The 17,742-nt window shown below is 32.7% G+C and overlaps 3 protein-coding genes across 6 annotated transcripts; 1 reads left to right on the top strand and 2 right to left on the bottom strand.

Moving 5' to 3' along the window:
• Positions 1–17: 17 nt before the first annotated feature.
• On the bottom strand, positions 18–1,819 carry LOC112719690 (large ribosomal subunit protein P2B). Of its 2 annotated transcripts, none has more exons than XM_025770342.3 (4): positions 1,473–1,819; positions 1,258–1,347; positions 332–558; positions 18–244 (listed from the first exon to the last, which is right to left on the bottom strand). In XM_025770342.3, the coding sequence occupies exons 2-4, from the start codon at positions 1,343–1,345 to the stop codon at positions 218–220; spliced, it is 342 nt and encodes a 113-aa protein (XP_025626127.1). In that variant the 5' UTR covers positions 1,346–1,347; positions 1,473–1,819; the 3' UTR covers positions 18–217. The 2 variants fall into 2 exon arrangements, with proteins under 2 accessions (XP_025626127.1, XP_025626128.1); XM_025770343.3 differs by having other exon boundaries at positions 1,440–1,615.
• A 2,176-nt stretch (positions 1,820–3,995) lies between these two features.
• LOC112719688 (TSL-kinase interacting protein 1) lies at positions 3,996–9,468 on the top strand. 2 transcript variants are annotated; one of them, XM_025770336.3, is made up of 14 exons: positions 3,996–4,655; positions 4,985–5,182; positions 5,304–5,389; positions 5,472–5,519; positions 5,669–5,778; positions 6,038–6,122; positions 6,211–6,490; positions 6,610–6,747; positions 6,846–6,994; positions 7,102–7,340; positions 7,486–7,843; positions 8,107–8,511; positions 8,593–8,721; positions 8,960–9,468. In XM_025770336.3, the coding sequence occupies exons 2-14, from the start codon at positions 5,053–5,055 to the stop codon at positions 9,185–9,187; spliced, it is 2,385 nt and encodes a 794-aa protein (XP_025626121.1). In that variant the 5' UTR covers positions 3,996–4,655; positions 4,985–5,052; the 3' UTR covers positions 9,188–9,468. The 2 variants fall into 2 exon arrangements, with proteins under 2 accessions (XP_025626121.1, XP_025626122.1); XM_025770337.3 differs by having other exon boundaries at positions 4,442–4,655; positions 4,953–5,182.
• A 2,272-nt stretch (positions 9,469–11,740) lies between these two features.
• On the bottom strand, positions 11,741–17,281 carry LOC112719686 (DNA-(apurinic or apyrimidinic site) endonuclease 2). Of its 2 annotated transcripts, none has more exons than XM_025770335.2 (9): positions 15,629–17,281; positions 14,848–15,066; positions 14,655–14,740; positions 14,137–14,252; positions 13,961–14,041; positions 13,675–13,875; positions 13,216–13,376; positions 12,494–13,137; positions 11,741–12,373 (listed from the first exon to the last, which is right to left on the bottom strand). In XM_025770335.2, the coding sequence occupies exons 1-9, from the start codon at positions 15,846–15,848 to the stop codon at positions 12,290–12,292; spliced, it is 1,812 nt and encodes a 603-aa protein (XP_025626120.1). In that variant the 5' UTR covers positions 15,849–17,281; the 3' UTR covers positions 11,741–12,289. The 2 variants fall into 2 exon arrangements, with proteins under 2 accessions (XP_025626120.1, XP_072062356.1); XM_072206255.1 differs by having other exon boundaries at positions 13,675–13,715; positions 14,017–14,041.
• Positions 17,282–17,742: the final 461 nt, after the last annotated feature.

Here is a 17,742-nt window from a genome sequence, read left to right as displayed (position 1 = left end):
TAAATGCAAACCCATAATAAGCATAAATTCAAAACACGACTAAATTATATAGGGCATTTTGGTGTCATTACATCGTCTCAAGTCAAATGAAAAATGGCAAAACCCATGAAACCTAAAAGTATGTGTAACTTAAGTAACAAAACCTTCTGATTTGGGTTGAAACTCTTAACTAAAACCGAAAATGTGTTGTTGTACACATGAAACACTTGAGATCTTTCTAGTCGAATAAGCTGAAACCCATATCCTGTAGAAAGAATAAGAAACATAAATCAGCAACAAATCATGAATTTACTAAATACCAATCAAATAGTGGTTTAATATTGAAACTTACATCATCTGACTCTTCCTTCTCTTCAACTTTCTTTTCCTCCTTTGCTTCGGCAGCAGGTGCAGCGCCACCCCCTCCAGCGGCGGGAGCAGCAGCAACAGCAACTGCACCGCCACCAGAAGGCACTGCAGCCAACTTCTCCCTTCCACATGCAATTAGCTCAGTGACATCTTTGCCCTCCACTTGACTCAAGAGCAAGTCAATCATGCCATCATCAGCCTCAGCTCCAACTATAAATCATAAACAAAAGTGGTCAACAATTCAACAGCATGGAAGAGCATCCTCGAATGATTTAAAATTCAATGTTACATGTACTCCAATTCAAAGATTTCAATACATTATACTTCATGTCTCAAAAGAAAAAAAAAACACACACTTAATTCTATATGGAGAAGAAAACTGTAATGTCTACTACAACTGAATACCAAAACAATATAAACAAATCAACAAATCAAATAATTAGGAATAAAACACCAACTAATGCATCTGAGTTAATTAACATATGAAAATGCAACCAAACTTGATTTAACTCCAGTAACATATCTTATATGAAAGTCAATGTTTTACCAATCAGATTCTCAACTCTAAATTAACAATAACAATAAATCTCCAACTATGCTACGTGTATACCAAAACCAGCCATCAGTATAAAATACATGTTGGAATACAAATATACATTAAAAATAAATTAAACCATACATGTATTTATACATAAATAAACTCGAGACTGATATTAGTAGCAGATTTTGGCGTACGAATAACATTTTTTATTACAATAACATAATAAATAAGAAAACCATACATCTAACTCATAAAACAATTGACCATGGTAAATCCAACTCATACATCTAACACTTGACCAGCTCAAATATTTAAAATATAAAAAAAAATAAAAATAAAAAGAATTTAAGATGTTGGAAAATAGGGACCTGAGGAAAGGATGTTCTTGATATCATCAGCTGAAGGGGCAGTGTTGCCTCCCAATACGGCCAACAAATACGCAGCAATGACCTTCATTTCTGAAAAATTGATTCCGAAAAGAACATAGCAAATTGCAAAAGTTAGTTACTAACAAAAAATTCATAGAACATAGTCAACGAAAGAAAGAGACTTTGAAATTCGTCGTGAGTGCACGAAATCGTACTTGCTGGATTTGAGTGCGGGATCCGACTGGGTTGCGATTTGGGCGCTAGCTAGGGTTTCTGCTGAAAGATAGGAACTTGGCTCTCTGAACTTATTTTATAGCTAGGGTTTTCAGCTTATTCAAGTTTTGGATTCCCGGAAATACCCTCCTATTGCGCCTATCAAACATTTTGAATTTGGGTGTAATTGTAAAAGTGGGAAAATGCGTGACTAATTAATACTTAAATCAATAATTTCTAAATAAAAGAATTATTTAAAACTCTAAAATGTTGGGAAGATGTTATTTTGACCAAATGTCTTTTGTTTTTTGAGGTTTTGTTAAAAATCTAATCTAAAAGAAAAAAAAAATAATACAATTAGCGTTTATCACTTAACAAAAAATGTTATTTGTATATTAAAATCAGTCATTAAAATTAGCCACTAATGTATTTATGTATAAATACATGTGTGGTTTAATTTATTTTTAATGTGTATTTATATTCCAGCATGTATTTTATATTGGTGGCTGACTTTAGTGGCTGATTTTGATATACACCGTAGTATAACCCTAAAAATAATTATCAACATTTGTAGAACAAATTTGTTTAACTTATATATATATATATGAATAAGGGAAATTCTATGGTGCTTACACTCAAAATCATCATGTGATGCTGATAATAGGTGGTGTATTATAAAACTGCCACGTGTATAAAAATATGTTGTCCCTAGTACGTTATTTATAGTAGCATTGTGATAAAGGCCAAGGGATTCTCTCTTCCGTTATTTTTATGGTAATTAATTAGATATAAGTAAATTGTTGTCTAATGGAAGTGGATTGGGTCGCACAGTAGGCTGTAGAAATTCAGGCTTTTTTGGTGGTAACATATTGGGTAGTGGTGTAGAATTGTAACTTAGGAAGTTTTTAATGTCTTCATCAAAGTAGAATAAGCTTTGTTGGCCATTTTTTTTCAATAAGAACATTCTACCTTAGTCCTCATATCTAATTGAAAGAACATTCAAAGCAACATTTATTTTTGTCATATTGATGAGAGTATGAGAGACAAATTTGACTTAGTAAAATTGCAAAAATATGTTTACCAAAAAAAAAAATTGCAAAAATATAAAATACCGACTATATTAATTTTGACTTCTAAATTATTAATTAAGTAAAAAATGCAAAACATAAAATATGAATTTTTAATTAGATTATACTAATTTTGACTTACAAAAATTGAATTTCAGTATAAAAAAATATTAATTTTGACATTTATTTTCAACGTATATTTATACCACAACATGTATTTTATATTAGTGACTAATTTTAATATACACTTGGCATAATCCTATAAATAAATATCCTCGATGCATAAAACTAAAAAAAAAAAATATGATGGACTGTACACAAAACAGGGATTTAAACTTATGAACATTAAGGTTAACATATGTTGTGATGTGTGACCTCAATCACATTGACTTCCTTTTCAACCGGTTGCAATAATAAAGTGCTCAACTATTTCATTCACTGCAAAAAAAAGTTTTTATAAGTATATCCATGCATTAAGAATGTTCCAATGTGAAAATGTTAAATTTTTGTGGTTGATTTTTGTCAACTCATAATAAAAATTTAGTAACCATGTCTTCTTAGTAACTATGTTACTTGATCTCTCTCCATAATAATAACAATTTCTATATTAATATTATTGTTATATAGTTTTCGATTGTATGCTCACATAATAAGAAATGGTTAAACATATATATTAAGAATTAAAGAAACAAATTTTTAGAGAATCTATTATATTAGTACTATGTTGGTTTTTTTTTCTTGGTCATCGTGGTAATTTAAAGGCCAAGTTATAATTTTATGCAAATTATCCAATGTACCTCCCATCAAAAGATAAAAGCCCCAATTTCCACGGTATTTTTCGCGGCCCAATCCACTTTCATTAGGCAACAACTAATTATACTTAATTAATTACCATCAAAATAACGGAAACAAAACCCCTTGACCTTCCATCACAATGCCAATATGAACGGCGTACTAAAAGTAGCACAATTTTCACACATGTGGCACTCTTATAATGCACCACGTATTATCAGCATCACATGATGATTTTGAGTGTAAGCACCATAGGATTTTCCTATGAATAATTGATTTGGTAGTTAGTTGTTTGTAAAAATAGTGAATATTTTATCTATCTTTATATATTAGTCTTGAATAAGAGTAATTTAGAGTGTAAGATGCATTTTAGATGATAAAGAAAAATGATGTTTATATGATTAATTTTTAATTATTTACTAAGTTGTATTTAAGTTGAACATGAGTTATACACAACTTAAGATACAAATAATACCATCCAATAATAAAATAAAACATGTGAATCTTTGATAAAAGAAAAAAAAAAGGGTTAATGATTTCATATTATATAACTAGTTGTGCATGCGTTTTATAACTTGATAAAGGAATGGATTGATTATCACCTTAACTTTTTAGATGCTTCACTTTAAGTACAGCTTGCATTTTGAAAAAGTCAAATTAATCTAACATGCAAAAGTTTAATTTTTCACATTTTAGATCTTATTAAGAGTTTATAATATAATAGAATTTTTTTATATATTTATCTAATTAATTAATGTTCAAATAATTTTAGATGTTTATTTTTTTATTTAATTTTAATATATTAGTAATATAAAATTTTTATATAATTATTTAACCACATCTAATTTTTTAATGATAATTCATATGTTTAAAAAAAATTTATTTTACTGATATAATATTATGTAATTAGATACCTATATAAAAAAAATTGTATAGTTACAGTATATTAAAATTAATTATTTTATTTTATTAAAATTATTTTAAAATATAGATATATAAAAGTAAAAAGTAAATCATTTAATAATGTTAAATTGATACCTAATTTATTATATCAGAAATAATAAGGCCCAAAAATAAAAAAAAATAAAAAAAAAATTCAAAGACTGGAAACGAAGCGTTTAGATTTAGAACATTGAAGAACACAGTGTGCAGGTTCGTCGATCTTCCTTCGTCTATCGTCATCTTCTTCTTCTTCTCCCTTCGCGTTAGGGTTTCCAGATATTCAATTTCCCCTCTTTTCTTAACCCTCCTTGCTCCAATCATATTGCAATTTCTCGCAAATTTCATCTCTGCAATTCATCAATTCGCGATATATTGGCCTTCAAGGTACCGTATTCCTCTTTGAGATGCAATTTTTATTGTTAGTTAGCTTAGTATCTTTTCTGGATTTACAATTCACTTCAATTTTAATTAAATTTATTTATTTTTAAATAATTTCAGTACACTCTAATGTTTGTGAATATTAATTATATGTGCATGATTAATTAAGTAGGTGTGGATTCTTTTTTTTTCTGTGCCTGTAAGCTACATTGTGAAGTTTGACTCTGTACCTGAATTAAAAAAAAATTATGATCCACGAGTTATTCGAGTGAGTTGCAGCTGAGGCATATTTTTTATTCACAGGGAAAAAAATTGATTTTTGTTGTTGATCACAGGGAACTAAATCTTGTATCTTTGGTGCATTTGAATACCATAGAATGAGCATATACTAGGGTGAAAAAAAATGCAGGCTGAGGCACAAATCTCGGTTAATCCGGATACTAACCTTAACCCGGAGAATGCTGTTTCAATCCGAAATGCGGATCCTGTTGTTTCCTCATCTCTTTCAAATGCAACCACAACTCAACAGCCAGGTTGCTTGTTTACTTTCGTCCCTAATTTGTTTCATTATGACTTACGAGTGATGTCAGGCTTTGATGATTAATATGTTTCATGGTTGAGAAGTAAAAGGTATCATTCCCTTGTCTTTTGTAGCTCCGAAGAAACCGACAAGGCAGTGGGCTGCTTGGACTCGTCAAGAAGAGGAAAGCTTCTTCACTGCGTTACGACAAGTTGGGAAGGTATATTTATATTTACTGATTTTGCTTTCCCTGTGGTTGTTTTGTTGTTAATAATTACTAATTGCATTACTCTTAAATGTAGAATTTCGAGAAAATCACTTGCCGTGTGCAGAGTAAAAACAAGGATCAGGTACCTGTTACGAGGCTTTATCATCCGCTTCAGCTTGCCTACATGATCTTTTACCCCTCATTTATAAGTTTTGGGTTTTATTGCCAAGCTAATAGCCTTCGTTGTTTCCCACTTTTCACTCTTTGTTTCTCCTGGATGATGATTTGCAGGTCAGGCATTATTACTATCGGCTTGTGAGACGGATGAACAAACTTCTTGGTCCAGGATTGTGTTTAGATGCCAAAAACTCAAAAGATACCAATGCTGCAATGCTTCGCTGGTACACAACTGTCTCAATGGGTTTTTGTCAAATGAAGTGCATATGTTATATATATATATATATATATATATATATATATATATATTCGGAATGGCTTAGAAGTAGAAGAGATCTAATTCGTCTTTTTAATTTTATCATTTCATAGTAAATTCCTGAATAAGATTTGAGGAATAGTATCATATCAATTGATAATTTTGCATTGAAAATTTCTTAGGAATGATTAAGATACTCTCCTCAAATTATCTGACCTTTGACACAGGTGGTCTTTATTAGAAAAGTACAGCTGCAAAGCCTCAAAGCTTCACTTAAAGCCCCGAAGGTTCAAAGTTTTTGTGGAAACCTTGGTTAGTCAAGACTATACATTTGTCTTTGCATTTTAATTTTGAATATCTTAGTATGTTTGGGAACTCACCTATACTTGTTGCCATGAAGGAGCACCAACTTTTGAAGGACAGGAAGAAGAACGTAAAAAAGAAACCTCTGCAGGCGGTAAACTGTCCTCCTCCTGCTCCTAACACAGTTTCAAATCAAAGTAGAGCATCGGTAAATGATCCTCGTGCAGTTAAACTGGTTATTGTTGATAGTCAAAATATTTTAAAGCTTGGGCCTTCAAAACCACCATTGAAGCGCAACATAAACATGGGTGTTAACCGTAGTAACACAAAGGGAGATTCAATTACCATGAAGCCCTCAAGGCAGCGAAAGAAATCTGGTGATTCTTTTTCATTTCCCCTTTGAGATATGATAATATAGATCTAAAATAAATTCGTGTATCTTATTTTACATTTAAAAATAAACGGAAATTTACTCTTTGATGTTTCTATCTATCAGGTGTGATCACAACTGCAGCATATAAAAAGTGGGAGAAGGCTGCAATTGCTGGTGTTTCTTTAGTTGCAGATGCTGCTGAGCATTTGGAGCGAGCTTCCTCTGGTAAGGAGGCTGAAAATGACCAGGAGAATAATCTAGGTAGTTGTTACCATGAGAGCTTTATCTAATCTTTGCTCCCAAAAGGGCTTACTATAGCTATTCTGCGATTTCACACTTATTCTTCCATCTTTGTCCAGGAGAAAAATGTTCTGATCCTGCTAATTATGTACTGCCCCCTTTGCCCACATTTCCACAAAATCATGTAGATAACAATGTACATAATAGTATGAAACTTAAGCTGCAATTATTCCCAATTGATGAACCTACTCGAAGAGCATTGGAAATGGTGAGCATGAAAGAAAACCAACTAACATCTTACGGTAGTACTGCAAAAGTGCTTTAGAAAGCGATTTACATATTCATTTTTCTTCTTTCTTTCTTTGTTACTCCTAGGATAAGCATAACCCATACCTGGAGCTTACACTTAGTGCAAGAAAGAAGATATCATCAATTTTGGAACATCTAAACCGTAAGTGGGGGAATTCAAGCATAGCAACGGGAGAATTAATGATTTTTCCCTATGGTACTCAAAGGGAGAACTTGGTAAACTATCATAGATGGACCCAGGAATCTACTCTTAGTGCTGCAGATATATATGCAATGATTGGAAGTCCACACATATTTCGTTTGAGGTACCTCATTTCATTTACATGTTGCTCTCTTGATTTTATTTTCATATAAGAAGTAACTAAACATCAATAGTAAGACATGCCACCTCAACCTTGTATGAAAAACTAACCATATCAACATTCTAATATTTATATATATTCTGTGAAGGTATGGCTGGATTTCCAACACTGAGCTTGAGTTATTAAATATGCAAGCCCCGGTAGTAACTGGCAGCATGCTTGGACTATCAAACAATAGTGTGAACAATACTATGGGTCAGATGCTGAATTCTGAAGCACTCCCTATTCCTTCAACTAACAATCATTCCTTGGAGCTCTCTGAAGAACGAGGAACGTCCATGATCAGAAACTGTGCTAGCACTACTTCCACTGCTTTGCCTAATACTAGAGACAACAGTGAATACCTGAATACAAGAACTGATGATTTCTGTGATCCTACAGCAAATGTACCATGGCGTGGAAAAAATGTTGGGGATAGAACTGTGACTAGACAGTTGGAAGATGCGGTATTTGTTGTTCTCTCATATTTTATTTCATTAGCTCTGAGATTATACTGTAGATTTTCACCCTATTGTACTTCTTTGGCTCTTCTGCATAAATTTTCATATTTCTCCTTGAGATCTTGAGCATAATCCACTCATCTTTTTAGATTGTGAAGATCTAAAAAGCTTTGCTTTTAAGTTTCTGGTTGGGTTTGTATGGTTTTGTTATGATGTCTGATGTATAATTACTAGCATCTATATCTATAATGCTACTTGTTTGTATTCAGGATGAGATGAAGTTAAGCAGTGGAACTGGTCTGTCAGCTGGTGAGTGGGCTGACAGCCTTACCAACATTAGTGTGGGGGACCTACTTTCAGGAGTTTCTCAAGATCTTGAAGATAACTATGTTGATAATCGTATTGCTGAAAATTGTCATGGTCTTCAGCAAATTCCTTTCAGTAGTGATTCTTTCGATGCTGCTATTGCTGCTCACATCTCTAGACACCAAGACAGGATGGGACAACCGACCATGGCATCCCACATGTCTTCCATATGGGATGGTGAAGAGACATGCGATGCTTTCTTATTTAAAAAGGATCCTATTCCTCATAAAGATGGTACTTGTCTATCACCAATTGCTACCTTAGATTCTGAAAATGTGGTCCTTGGAGGGTCCGAGAAATTTGAAAAGGTGACTCTTCTTCCTTTTGTTTTCTATCAAACATTCTTTGCAAATTTAAATAAGATTTAATTTTCTCCATTCTTACTGCAGCTGTCACCTGAAAGAGAGAGGCTTGTGGATGATTTTGCTCAAACTGACCATATGGATAGTGGTGAGTCGGATGCAGAGGCCCAGCATCAATTAGCAAAAGATTTCAATGGACTAGCGGATATCTATTGGGTATGTTCCTTGCTGCAAGAACCTAAATAACTACAAATAGGGTTATAACGAATATGTTCCGCACTCTGAACCATCTGTCAACACTAGCTCTATGAACTTAAATCTTTGAATCATTATTGCATTTTTGAAACTTTCTTTTTTTACACTTAGTGGCATCTGATTTTGAAGAACATATTACAGAATACATATATGTTAGTTTATTCCGACCTAATCTTTCTTTACTATCATCATGTTACAGCCTGATTCTCTGGGACCGTTGGATCTGGATATACCATCAACCAAGTATCACAGTGAAGATCTAATTCTGAGTGATAGCCTTAGTGGTCTGAACCGCTTAATAGCCAGCAGCTTGGATGCATTCCAGAACTGCTCCTTTTTCGGGTTTGACAAGAAGGAAGCATCATCAGCAGTTGAGGCTCGAGAAGTTTCTCCTCTTTCGGATTTTAAAATTGGAAGTGAAAAATGAGCCTCAGCAGTCAGCATGATCGGATCATCTTGGTAACATAATCGTTTTTCGGCATGAATTTTTCTGGTTGAATCAATGTTCTGATTAACATTTTACTTAAACTTACTTGACTTGAGGTGTGCAAGCTTAAAATGAGACGCTTCACACTTCCTGTATATGTTTCTCTAATCTGGGTCTTTCCCCTTCTGTACAAAAAAGAAGTTCATCAAAGGATTTCACTGTATCAACCCCTTGTTTGATTGTGTTAGCTTCTGTAGAAATACATCTGTTGTTTTAAGAAATCTTAACCCCTCTTTTATTCTTAGCTTCTATACGTTGTATTTTTTTAGTAGAGTTCATAATGTGGGGCAGGGTAAAATTAAGATTCTTTCAAAGAATGACACAAACTTTTGGTGGAAGTGTCTTCCCTTTTGTTAAACAACCAAACAAGCTATCATATGAATCTTTTCATTTGATTTCTTACCGCTTCATCTCTTTTTTCCCATATTATTTTAGATCTTACAAAAACTTTTCGTCCTTAAAATTGGGTTGGTTTTGATATTAAAGTATAAAAGTAAGAGAAAACCACCACCATATATAAGTTGGATTAGTTCGGAAGGAATCGTTATATTTGCATTTCTTTTGAAGGAAAATGTATAAGTTTGAATCCCTAATTTGTATCCCACTATCCCAAATATATTAAATACAAGAGTTTAATTTTGATGAACTGATCGTGCAAAATATTTTATACAATCATCTAATCCAACTTATGTTTTTAAATAACTTCTAAAGAATGAGATTGAAAATTAATTACCTTTGCTTATGTGATAGTACACGATTAATACTATTTGTGTAAAACCGACCATATATGAAAATTAAATTCTTAAAACAATACATTAACAAACTTCTAAACTAGTCATGTAATAGCCTTGCTTACATCATAAGCAATTATAATTGTTTAGACATCAAAACATTGCCGTTTTATTTATTTAGCCATGTAAAAGGTGTATTACTTGTACCAAATGTGATTATAAGATCTTATAAAGGATTAAGTCATCCTAATCCTCAGCTACATATAATCGTTTGGTTTAGTGTGATAAGCAATAAGCAACTGATTAATAAAAGGCGCATGTTCATAAATTTGAATTTATCGGCTAACTTTGTAAATGGAATTTTGCCATATTAGCTTTATATGGCGAGTAACTTTGTAAATGGAATTTTGCTATATTAGCTTTATGTGGGGGACAGGAGAGTAAACACTTAATTCGGTCTCTGTCCATTTTTTTAAAGTATAAGGCGATTTTTGTCCCAAAAAAAAAGAACATTTCAGCCTCTAACAAAATAATTTTGGGACAATACGACTCTTTTGTTTAAATAGTAACAGAAATTAGTATTGTGGGACTTTTATTTGTAATTTGTGGGGGTTTTAAACCTTTCAATTTTTTTTTTCTACAATAAGACCAACTACTATAATCACTATCACCGGCTTTTTTGGCGTCATCGTTATAATTTCTACCTATACTATTTCAATTATGCAATTATATCTTGTCATCATCATTATCTCTTCTACCATCATCAATACCAAAAGTAACACCATCATCTCCGTTCTCTTCTCTCATTTCTTGTGCGATACTATTTTTTTTTTTTTTTGAAAGATTTTAGTATTGTAATTACTTTTTTTTCTTGTGATGTCACTTCTTGTAATAATCTTTCTCCACCTAACTACCACTAGCAAAAAAAATTTTAAAAATAAATTTATTAATAGTTTGTGAAAATTTAAAATTTTTACAAATTATAAATAAAATTCTTACAAAACTGATTTCTGTTACTATTTAATGAATTTTTTAATTTTTAATAGAAGAAAAATTCATTTTTTAATAAAAGAATCGTATTGTGAGAGGCCGCAACCGAGCTGGATGTTTAGTCTTATATGACTGTTGTTTTCCTTATAATTTGATTGCAATAACATTTTCGTCCATCGGCTTATAATGGGCGGTCTTAAGTGCTTGATACACAATCCTTAGCATTCTATACATTAATATCTAAATGTATTAAAATAAAGGGGAGAAAAGAAAATGACGATAAAAATTGAAGGTAGTACTTATACAACTGGTGCGTGTTTGGATTTTGGTGGCACCCTAAGTCAATGGCACATGTTAGTGTGTTACAATCTTGACAGTTGACACAATCGGATGTTGAATCTTGTCTTCAACACCACATGGTAGGGTAAGGTTGCTAATTAGCTAAGGTTGCAAAATTGCTTCAAGATAACCAAGATAAGAAACCCATTAGTATTTCGGTTAAGGTTGCTATTATCCTTTGTATTTATTCTCACTTAAATGCATATTTTTTTCTCTTTCTTTTCTTTTCCTTTATTGGTCAATCACAATGCTTATATTTTTAATTAATATAAAATAAGATTTTAATCAAAGGATAATTCATCTTTTCATGATTCTTTTTTTTTTTTAAATAAAATCAAGACTGTTAAAGAGAAGTATATGAAAGATGACATAAGGCTTCCATGGGAACTTGAAACTCATAGGCTATCTCCCTGAACAAGGTAGTGCACCAAAGTAATGTTAATTGAACTGTATTCTTCATATGTGGAATCTACCACCAATGGATCATAGACCCTGATAATTAATTACCACAATTCGGCAACTTCAAGTGGCCACTAGCCTCTAGTTAAGCTTTCAGCCAAAAAGAAATGAACTGGAGATAAAAATCCATAAGTTACAGTCAAAGTAAAACCATTACTCATCTTGAATGGGCACATTTTAGACCAAGCATGGCATAGAAACAAGAACTACAGCAGAAACTCCAGAAAATAAATGTCGAAATAGCTACCGGTCGAGTCGGGTCTCAATGGAAGTACGGATCACATGCCAAGAAGGAGCATTCTTGCCGACTAACACTTCTATACAATTCCTAGTCTGGTCCTTGTTTTTCTCATTTATGGAGAAACGCCCACAATCTCTGATAGACGGATTCATGCACGCGGTTGATTATGACTAAGATTCATACCTGTAACGGCAATCTACAGGGAGGATTATCAGGAGAGGCAGCTCTTTCAAATAGGAAGCTGGTAACTCCATAAGCATTGTTAGTTCATTGGTTAAAATGTCAGTGGCTGCTTTTCTCGTTCCTAGACTTTGAAGCAGCCCATTTAAAGTAACCACAGTTTGCTTCCGGGTTAGACGAAGGCCCCTGTAAGAAGAAACACATGTTAATATTTAGTTACCATGAAACACAAGTCTGAATTGGAAGAAAAGATGCATGGTTTGCAGCAGAAGCATGATACTCAAAACCACTACGGAGGTGAATTACCTCAGCACGGGAGCAAACGTAAAACCGGCGTCCACAATTAGGTCCTTGTTTCTTCACTACCCGAGCAACACATGGTTCCTTATGGCCCTTGCAGAGTGGTATACTGTTCTGCATCAATTGATGTATTCTTTGCCATTCCAGTGAAGCCATATTACTCTTTTCTTTCTTTATAGAACTCTCAGTTAGTTTAGCTAAATTCTGATCACATGCATCAGTATCCAACCTACATTGCTTGGGACTGTCACTATTATCACACACCGACTGAGTTTCAAGTTCGCAAGGGTCAGGTTGTGAGGTTTCTGTCTTATTATCTGAATTATCAGTACAAGAGTCATCGGCACCATTTTCGATATTTGAACTTTTCTTGAAAAATGACATAAGGGAGAGCTGGGACCATTGATTTCTAGCCTTTTTCTTGGATACATTGCACTGCATGGTTATTGATTTTGTATATTCACTTCCTGATTTTGAAACAGCCTCCTGAGAAGAACTTCCACAAGTATCATTGAACTCCAAAATGCTACCTTCAGAACCCTGGCTTGGAGGATAATTACTATTATCACATGGAAACATGGCAGGCAAACCAGTTTTTTCGACTGGTTCTTCGATGCCCTCAGAAACTTGTCTTTTCATCAAAACTGACACTGGAAACAAAAAAAGGCTCAGAAACAACAAAACATTAAATTCTTATTTTTTTATTTAAATGTCATTCATGTTTATACCTATAGTTTGCTGTAAGCCATGAACCATGGGAACATATCTAGAAGATAAAGAGGGAGTACTATGTAAAGAGACATCAGGAATATCAACTAAAGTCATAAAAACTGGGGCATGATCAGATCCTTCCAGCTTAATGCTCCGTCCTCCTTTCCACCTGTGTGCACTGAGCATATCATAAAGTTAAAAACTTATATTCTAGTGTCAAGAAAGGCATACAGCACTAATCTTGATCATATGATACAGTACTGCTAAAGAACCACATAAGTGGGAAGAAGATGCACAAATATATGTCAACTAAACAAAAGAAACACAACTTGCAAAAGGAAGGAGATGATATTTGCAGCTCCCATGTACATAACAAAGGGCATGTTATGGTAGAACCAAATATTTAAAATTATTTTCCAAAATAACTCAGAATAAATAGCTTACAACTTACATCATATGCAATGCATGCATATTACCTTAGTATGCTTTCAGGTTTAGCCCGTTTATACTGTGTCAAAATGTCACACTCCTGAACATGGCATCTTACAAAGCTATGGCATTGCATGTCATCTGATTCATGTAAGCATGAACCAGCACAAAGAATATGGTCAATTCTACTGCCGAAGTTGAATACTTCAGCACCTGTACTTTGCGACCAGCATGTATATGCTTCCCTTCTGCATAAAATATCGAAACGTAAAAATTGACTAACAGTTTTGGCACCATTGACATCGAACAATAAATGTAGCTCAAGCACCATACTTATCAGGATGCTTTGTTCTGAAGACATCAGAAAATTGGCCTCCATTTTCAAGTAATATTGATCTGAACCATCTTCTAAACCTACACAAAATTCAGGTGAAGAAATGATTCGCAGCATATTACTGATATTTAGAAGTAGTGAAGTACTTCATATATAACTCTGGCATTCAGCTTACTCATTATTGTCAAACTCAGGTCCTGCATCACATCGATCAATTGCAGATGGCGCGATGTTGAGATCACCAACAACAATTATTCTCCTTCCCATATGCAGAAGAGACTCCCATCTTTTCTAATAGAGAAACTATAAATATCAATGAAACAGAACAAGATAAACACTAAAACATAGAAAATTCTCTGCTCTTCAAAACAAAGAAACAGAGGAAACAAAAGTGAGTACAAACGTTGATATTAACATATCCAAATTTTTGAAAACTAAATACAGTTTCCTAAGAATAATTTACAAGCCAGCATACACCAAAAAAAACAAAGAGAAACTACCAGATTTAATTTCAATCAGGTTTATGCTAAATATATGAGAGGCAAATGGTTTTATGATCACCTTTTTACAGTTGAATAAGCTAATTCAAATTTCACCAATTAGTTTGGATTGGAGAATCCCGAACGTTGTTCCCAAATTATACACTAGTCATATAATTCATTTGTTCCGAAACCATATTAACATTTTAAATACCTGTAATATCTGGTAAAATTTTTGTTTAAACTGAATCCTTTCTTCGTCATCACCTCCGGCTCTTGGTCCATACACATTGAAAAGAACTGGACAGAACAAATATAAATTCATGCTAAAATTGTAACCGGGTAAACAAGGGAGCGAGCTTTCTGTTCTAATTATTTCAATAAGCATATGTACACAAGACACTCACCAAAGTGATCGTGATCAGTGATAACGCATCGCCCTTCGCTATCAACACTAAGAAGCTCATCTTGTGAAAATTCCTCAATATCTTCCGCTAGGAAAGGTAATTCGACTTTGCAAGCTTCGGAGTTTCCCATAAGACCAGTGAAGCCTTCTTCTGCTGATACTGGCAAGGCTACTTCACCACTTGCAAATGCCAACTTCACACGACAAAATGTGATGACACCTACACAACACAATCAACAGAATTCTCACTGCTTTAAAGGAAGAATGCTATTCCAAAAACTCCTCATGATGAACAGTACTAAGGCATCTTTGTAAAAAATAGTATTCTTGAGAATAAAACTACTCTAAGCTTTTGCTTTTTTATTATAAGCCATTTCAAACTCAAAAAGATATGCTCATTCAAACACACAATGCAAGCAAATCAATTTTTCAACCAATCAGCAAAAGAGGTTAACTTTTACAACTATAACATTACAAAGGATTTTGAAGTTGTATACTTTGATTACGGTCGCATTTGTTTCTCACTTTCAAAAAATGTCATTTTTATTTCTCAACACAGTTGACAAAGCTGAAAAATAGTTTTTTCTTATTAGAAGCTACTCTAAAATTTGATTTTTCTTCCAACTCTCATTATTTTACAGAATTCATACAATTATTTAAAAGATAAACAAAAATTTCCACTCGCCCTAAGCAAGTATAGATTGGGGAATGCGATTTGAGAGTTTTGATTTGCATGGAAAGTGTGAAGGGCGAAGGAAGAGTGTTGCGAAGAGGTTGGTTACCGGAATAGCCGGTACGGCCTTTCTGGGAGGAGCGGGAGCAGGAGAAGAAGGATTCATAACCGTGGGCCATGACGAGATCGGCGGTGAGTTCTTGACGGCGGAGCTTCGTCTCCTGGAAGCAAATGATGTCGGCGTCGAAAGAGTTGAGAAGATTCCGAAGAGAACCGAACTGCGCTATGCGCTGCCGAAGGCCGTTCACGTTGTACGTCACTATCTTCATTCTCTCTCTCTCTCTTCGCGCCTTCCTTTCGCGGTTCTGCTCAGCTCGCAGCGTGGACGGTGTGTTCCTAACGGGGTTAATATTGTAATTAGCCCACGATAGATTTTTTTTTAGAAACTCAGGTGAAGTCGATTTCACGTGAAGTTGATACTTAAGAGCCGTTAGATGATTTGACTGATTTGACTAAATTTTTATCCAACGACTTTTAGGTATCAACTTCACGTGAAGTCGACTTTACCTGAATTTTCACTTTTTTTTTTTTTAGTTGTCGATAATATTTCTAATCCGATAGATCAAGCGCTAATCTATCGTGAATCTGAATTCTATTTAAGATTTTGTCATTATTCAATAAATTATTACCTACACAAAGCAATATTTAAATTCTGATACTTATTTAAATAAAAAAGTGAATAAAACTACTTGACCAATTTAAATAGGTTAATTTAACTCATGATAGATCACCATAACCCAATACTAAAATCCAAATTCAAGACTTTAATTTGATCCAAAAGTACGTCAAGGAGTTAAGTTGGTCTTTTTATTAGATACTTCTTGCTCAAATACATATTACAAGTGTATAAAGATAGAGAGTTAGAAAGAAATTATTGTATGGATTTCTCTTCATTTTTTTTTTCCATTTTCCTTCTTTCTTAACAATAAATGCTTCTATATATGTACAACGTTAATCCGTATGTGCGTTTCCCTTTCTATTAATTTTCTAGTTGAATTATTATCATTAAGTTTATTAACATAATATATTAAAAATATGATACGTAACAAATTTTATCTTATATATTAATAATTATCAAGTCCATAGCATAACTTAATAAAATAATTAATTTAATTCACGTGAGTATTTTTTTAGATTAATCTTTAAATATTTTAGAAATTTAAATTTTTAAAATTTTAAATTTTCATTTGAGAAAGTAAAGTGTGATATTTTACTTTTAAATAATTTTATATTTTTTTTGTTTCACCTATAAAATAAATAGTGAAAGATTATACTTTATCCTCTAGAATAAAATTTAAAATTTAAAAAATTCAAATTTTTTGTCAATTAAATAAATTTTAACTCTATTTTTATAGTTTGCATTAATAATTCAGATTTAAATTTTAAAATTTAAAATTTAGACCTCTACATTTAAAGAACACTATACTCCTTATTTTTTTTTTCGTAAGGTATTAGCATCAACCTTTTACCAACATCAAATTGAGGTATAAATCTTTAAAAAATACAGTTATACTTAATTTTTTTAAGGACCAATATCAACAATAATCCATTCTCAATCTAAAGTTTACCAATGAGTCAATTATATATTTTTTTTGAAAGAAAAAGTTCAACACATAAAGTGAAACAAACAACCTGCAGATACAAATCATAAAAATAACCAAACAACTCCTATATCATTTTCGGCATAACCATCAACAACATGAGTTAAAAAACCACACCAATCCTTAGCACAACAGAATGATCTAGCAACATGAGTCAATTACATATTTTTCTTTTATTTTTTCATAAAACCATCCTGCATAGAGTATTATTCAAGTTATTCAACAGACAAATTCCTCGTCTTTTCATATTATGTCAAATACTTACAGAAATACTTTTAAATAAATCGGTTAGCAAAGTGATCCTTACAAAATAATAGTATTTAATATTTAATAATCTTTCTAATACTTACTTAAATGTATTAGTACCTTGTAAAACTTCCTATATTTAGCTGTTAGGATTTAGGAAGAGTATTTGTGAAGAAGATTTATCATTATCCATTATTGTTACATGATTCTACTTCTACCTCAGTCTGGTTAGCAAAATCCTATCATCAATACTGGGAAGCTTACTAAGATGTTTTTGGGGTTTATGTACAAAAAAAAACTCAGTTCTAATTACACT

This window comes from Arachis hypogaea, chromosome 11 (assembly GCF_003086295.3).
Source record: "Arachis hypogaea cultivar Tifrunner chromosome 11, arahy.Tifrunner.gnm2.J5K5, whole genome shotgun sequence".
NCBI classification, from domain to species: domain Eukaryota; kingdom Viridiplantae; phylum Streptophyta; class Magnoliopsida; order Fabales; family Fabaceae; genus Arachis; species Arachis hypogaea.
This window is presented reverse-complemented; position numbering and strand designations above follow the sequence as displayed.

Excerpts from the sequence above, each read along its gene's own strand:
- LOC112719690 (XM_025770342.3), bottom strand. The coding sequence starts at position 1,345 with ATGAAGGTCATTGCTGCGTATTTGTTGGCCGTATTGGGAGGCAACACT. Across the intron at positions 559-1,257 it reads CAAGAACATCCTTTCCTCAG|TTGGAGCTGAGGCTGATGAT; the intron begins GTCCCTATTTTC and ends TATGATTTATAG. Across the intron at positions 245-331 it reads AGAAGGAAGAGTCAGATGAT|GATATGGGTTTCAGCTTATT; the intron begins GTAAGTTTCAAT and ends TTCTTTCTACAG.
- LOC112719688 (XM_025770336.3), top strand. The coding sequence starts at position 5,053 with ATGCAGGCTGAGGCACAAATCTCGGTTAATCCGGATACTAACCTTAAC. Across the intron at positions 6,123-6,210 it reads AAGTTTTTGTGGAAACCTTG|GAGCACCAACTTTTGAAGGA; the intron begins GTTAGTCAAGAC and ends GTTGCCATGAAG. Across the intron at positions 8,512-8,592 it reads GGTCCGAGAAATTTGAAAAG|CTGTCACCTGAAAGAGAGAG; the intron begins GTGACTCTTCTT and ends TTCTTACTGCAG.
- LOC112719686 (XM_025770335.2), bottom strand. The coding sequence starts at position 15,848 with ATGAAGATAGTGACGTACAACGTGAACGGCCTTCGGCAGCGCATAGCG. Across the intron at positions 14,042-14,136 it reads CCTGAGTTTGACAATAATGA|GTTTAGAAGATGGTTCAGAT; the intron begins GTAAGCTGAATG and ends AATTTTGTGTAG. Across the intron at positions 13,876-13,960 it reads AGAACAAAGCATCCTGATAA|AAGGGAAGCATATACATGCT; the intron begins GTATGGTGCTTG and ends TATTTTATGCAG.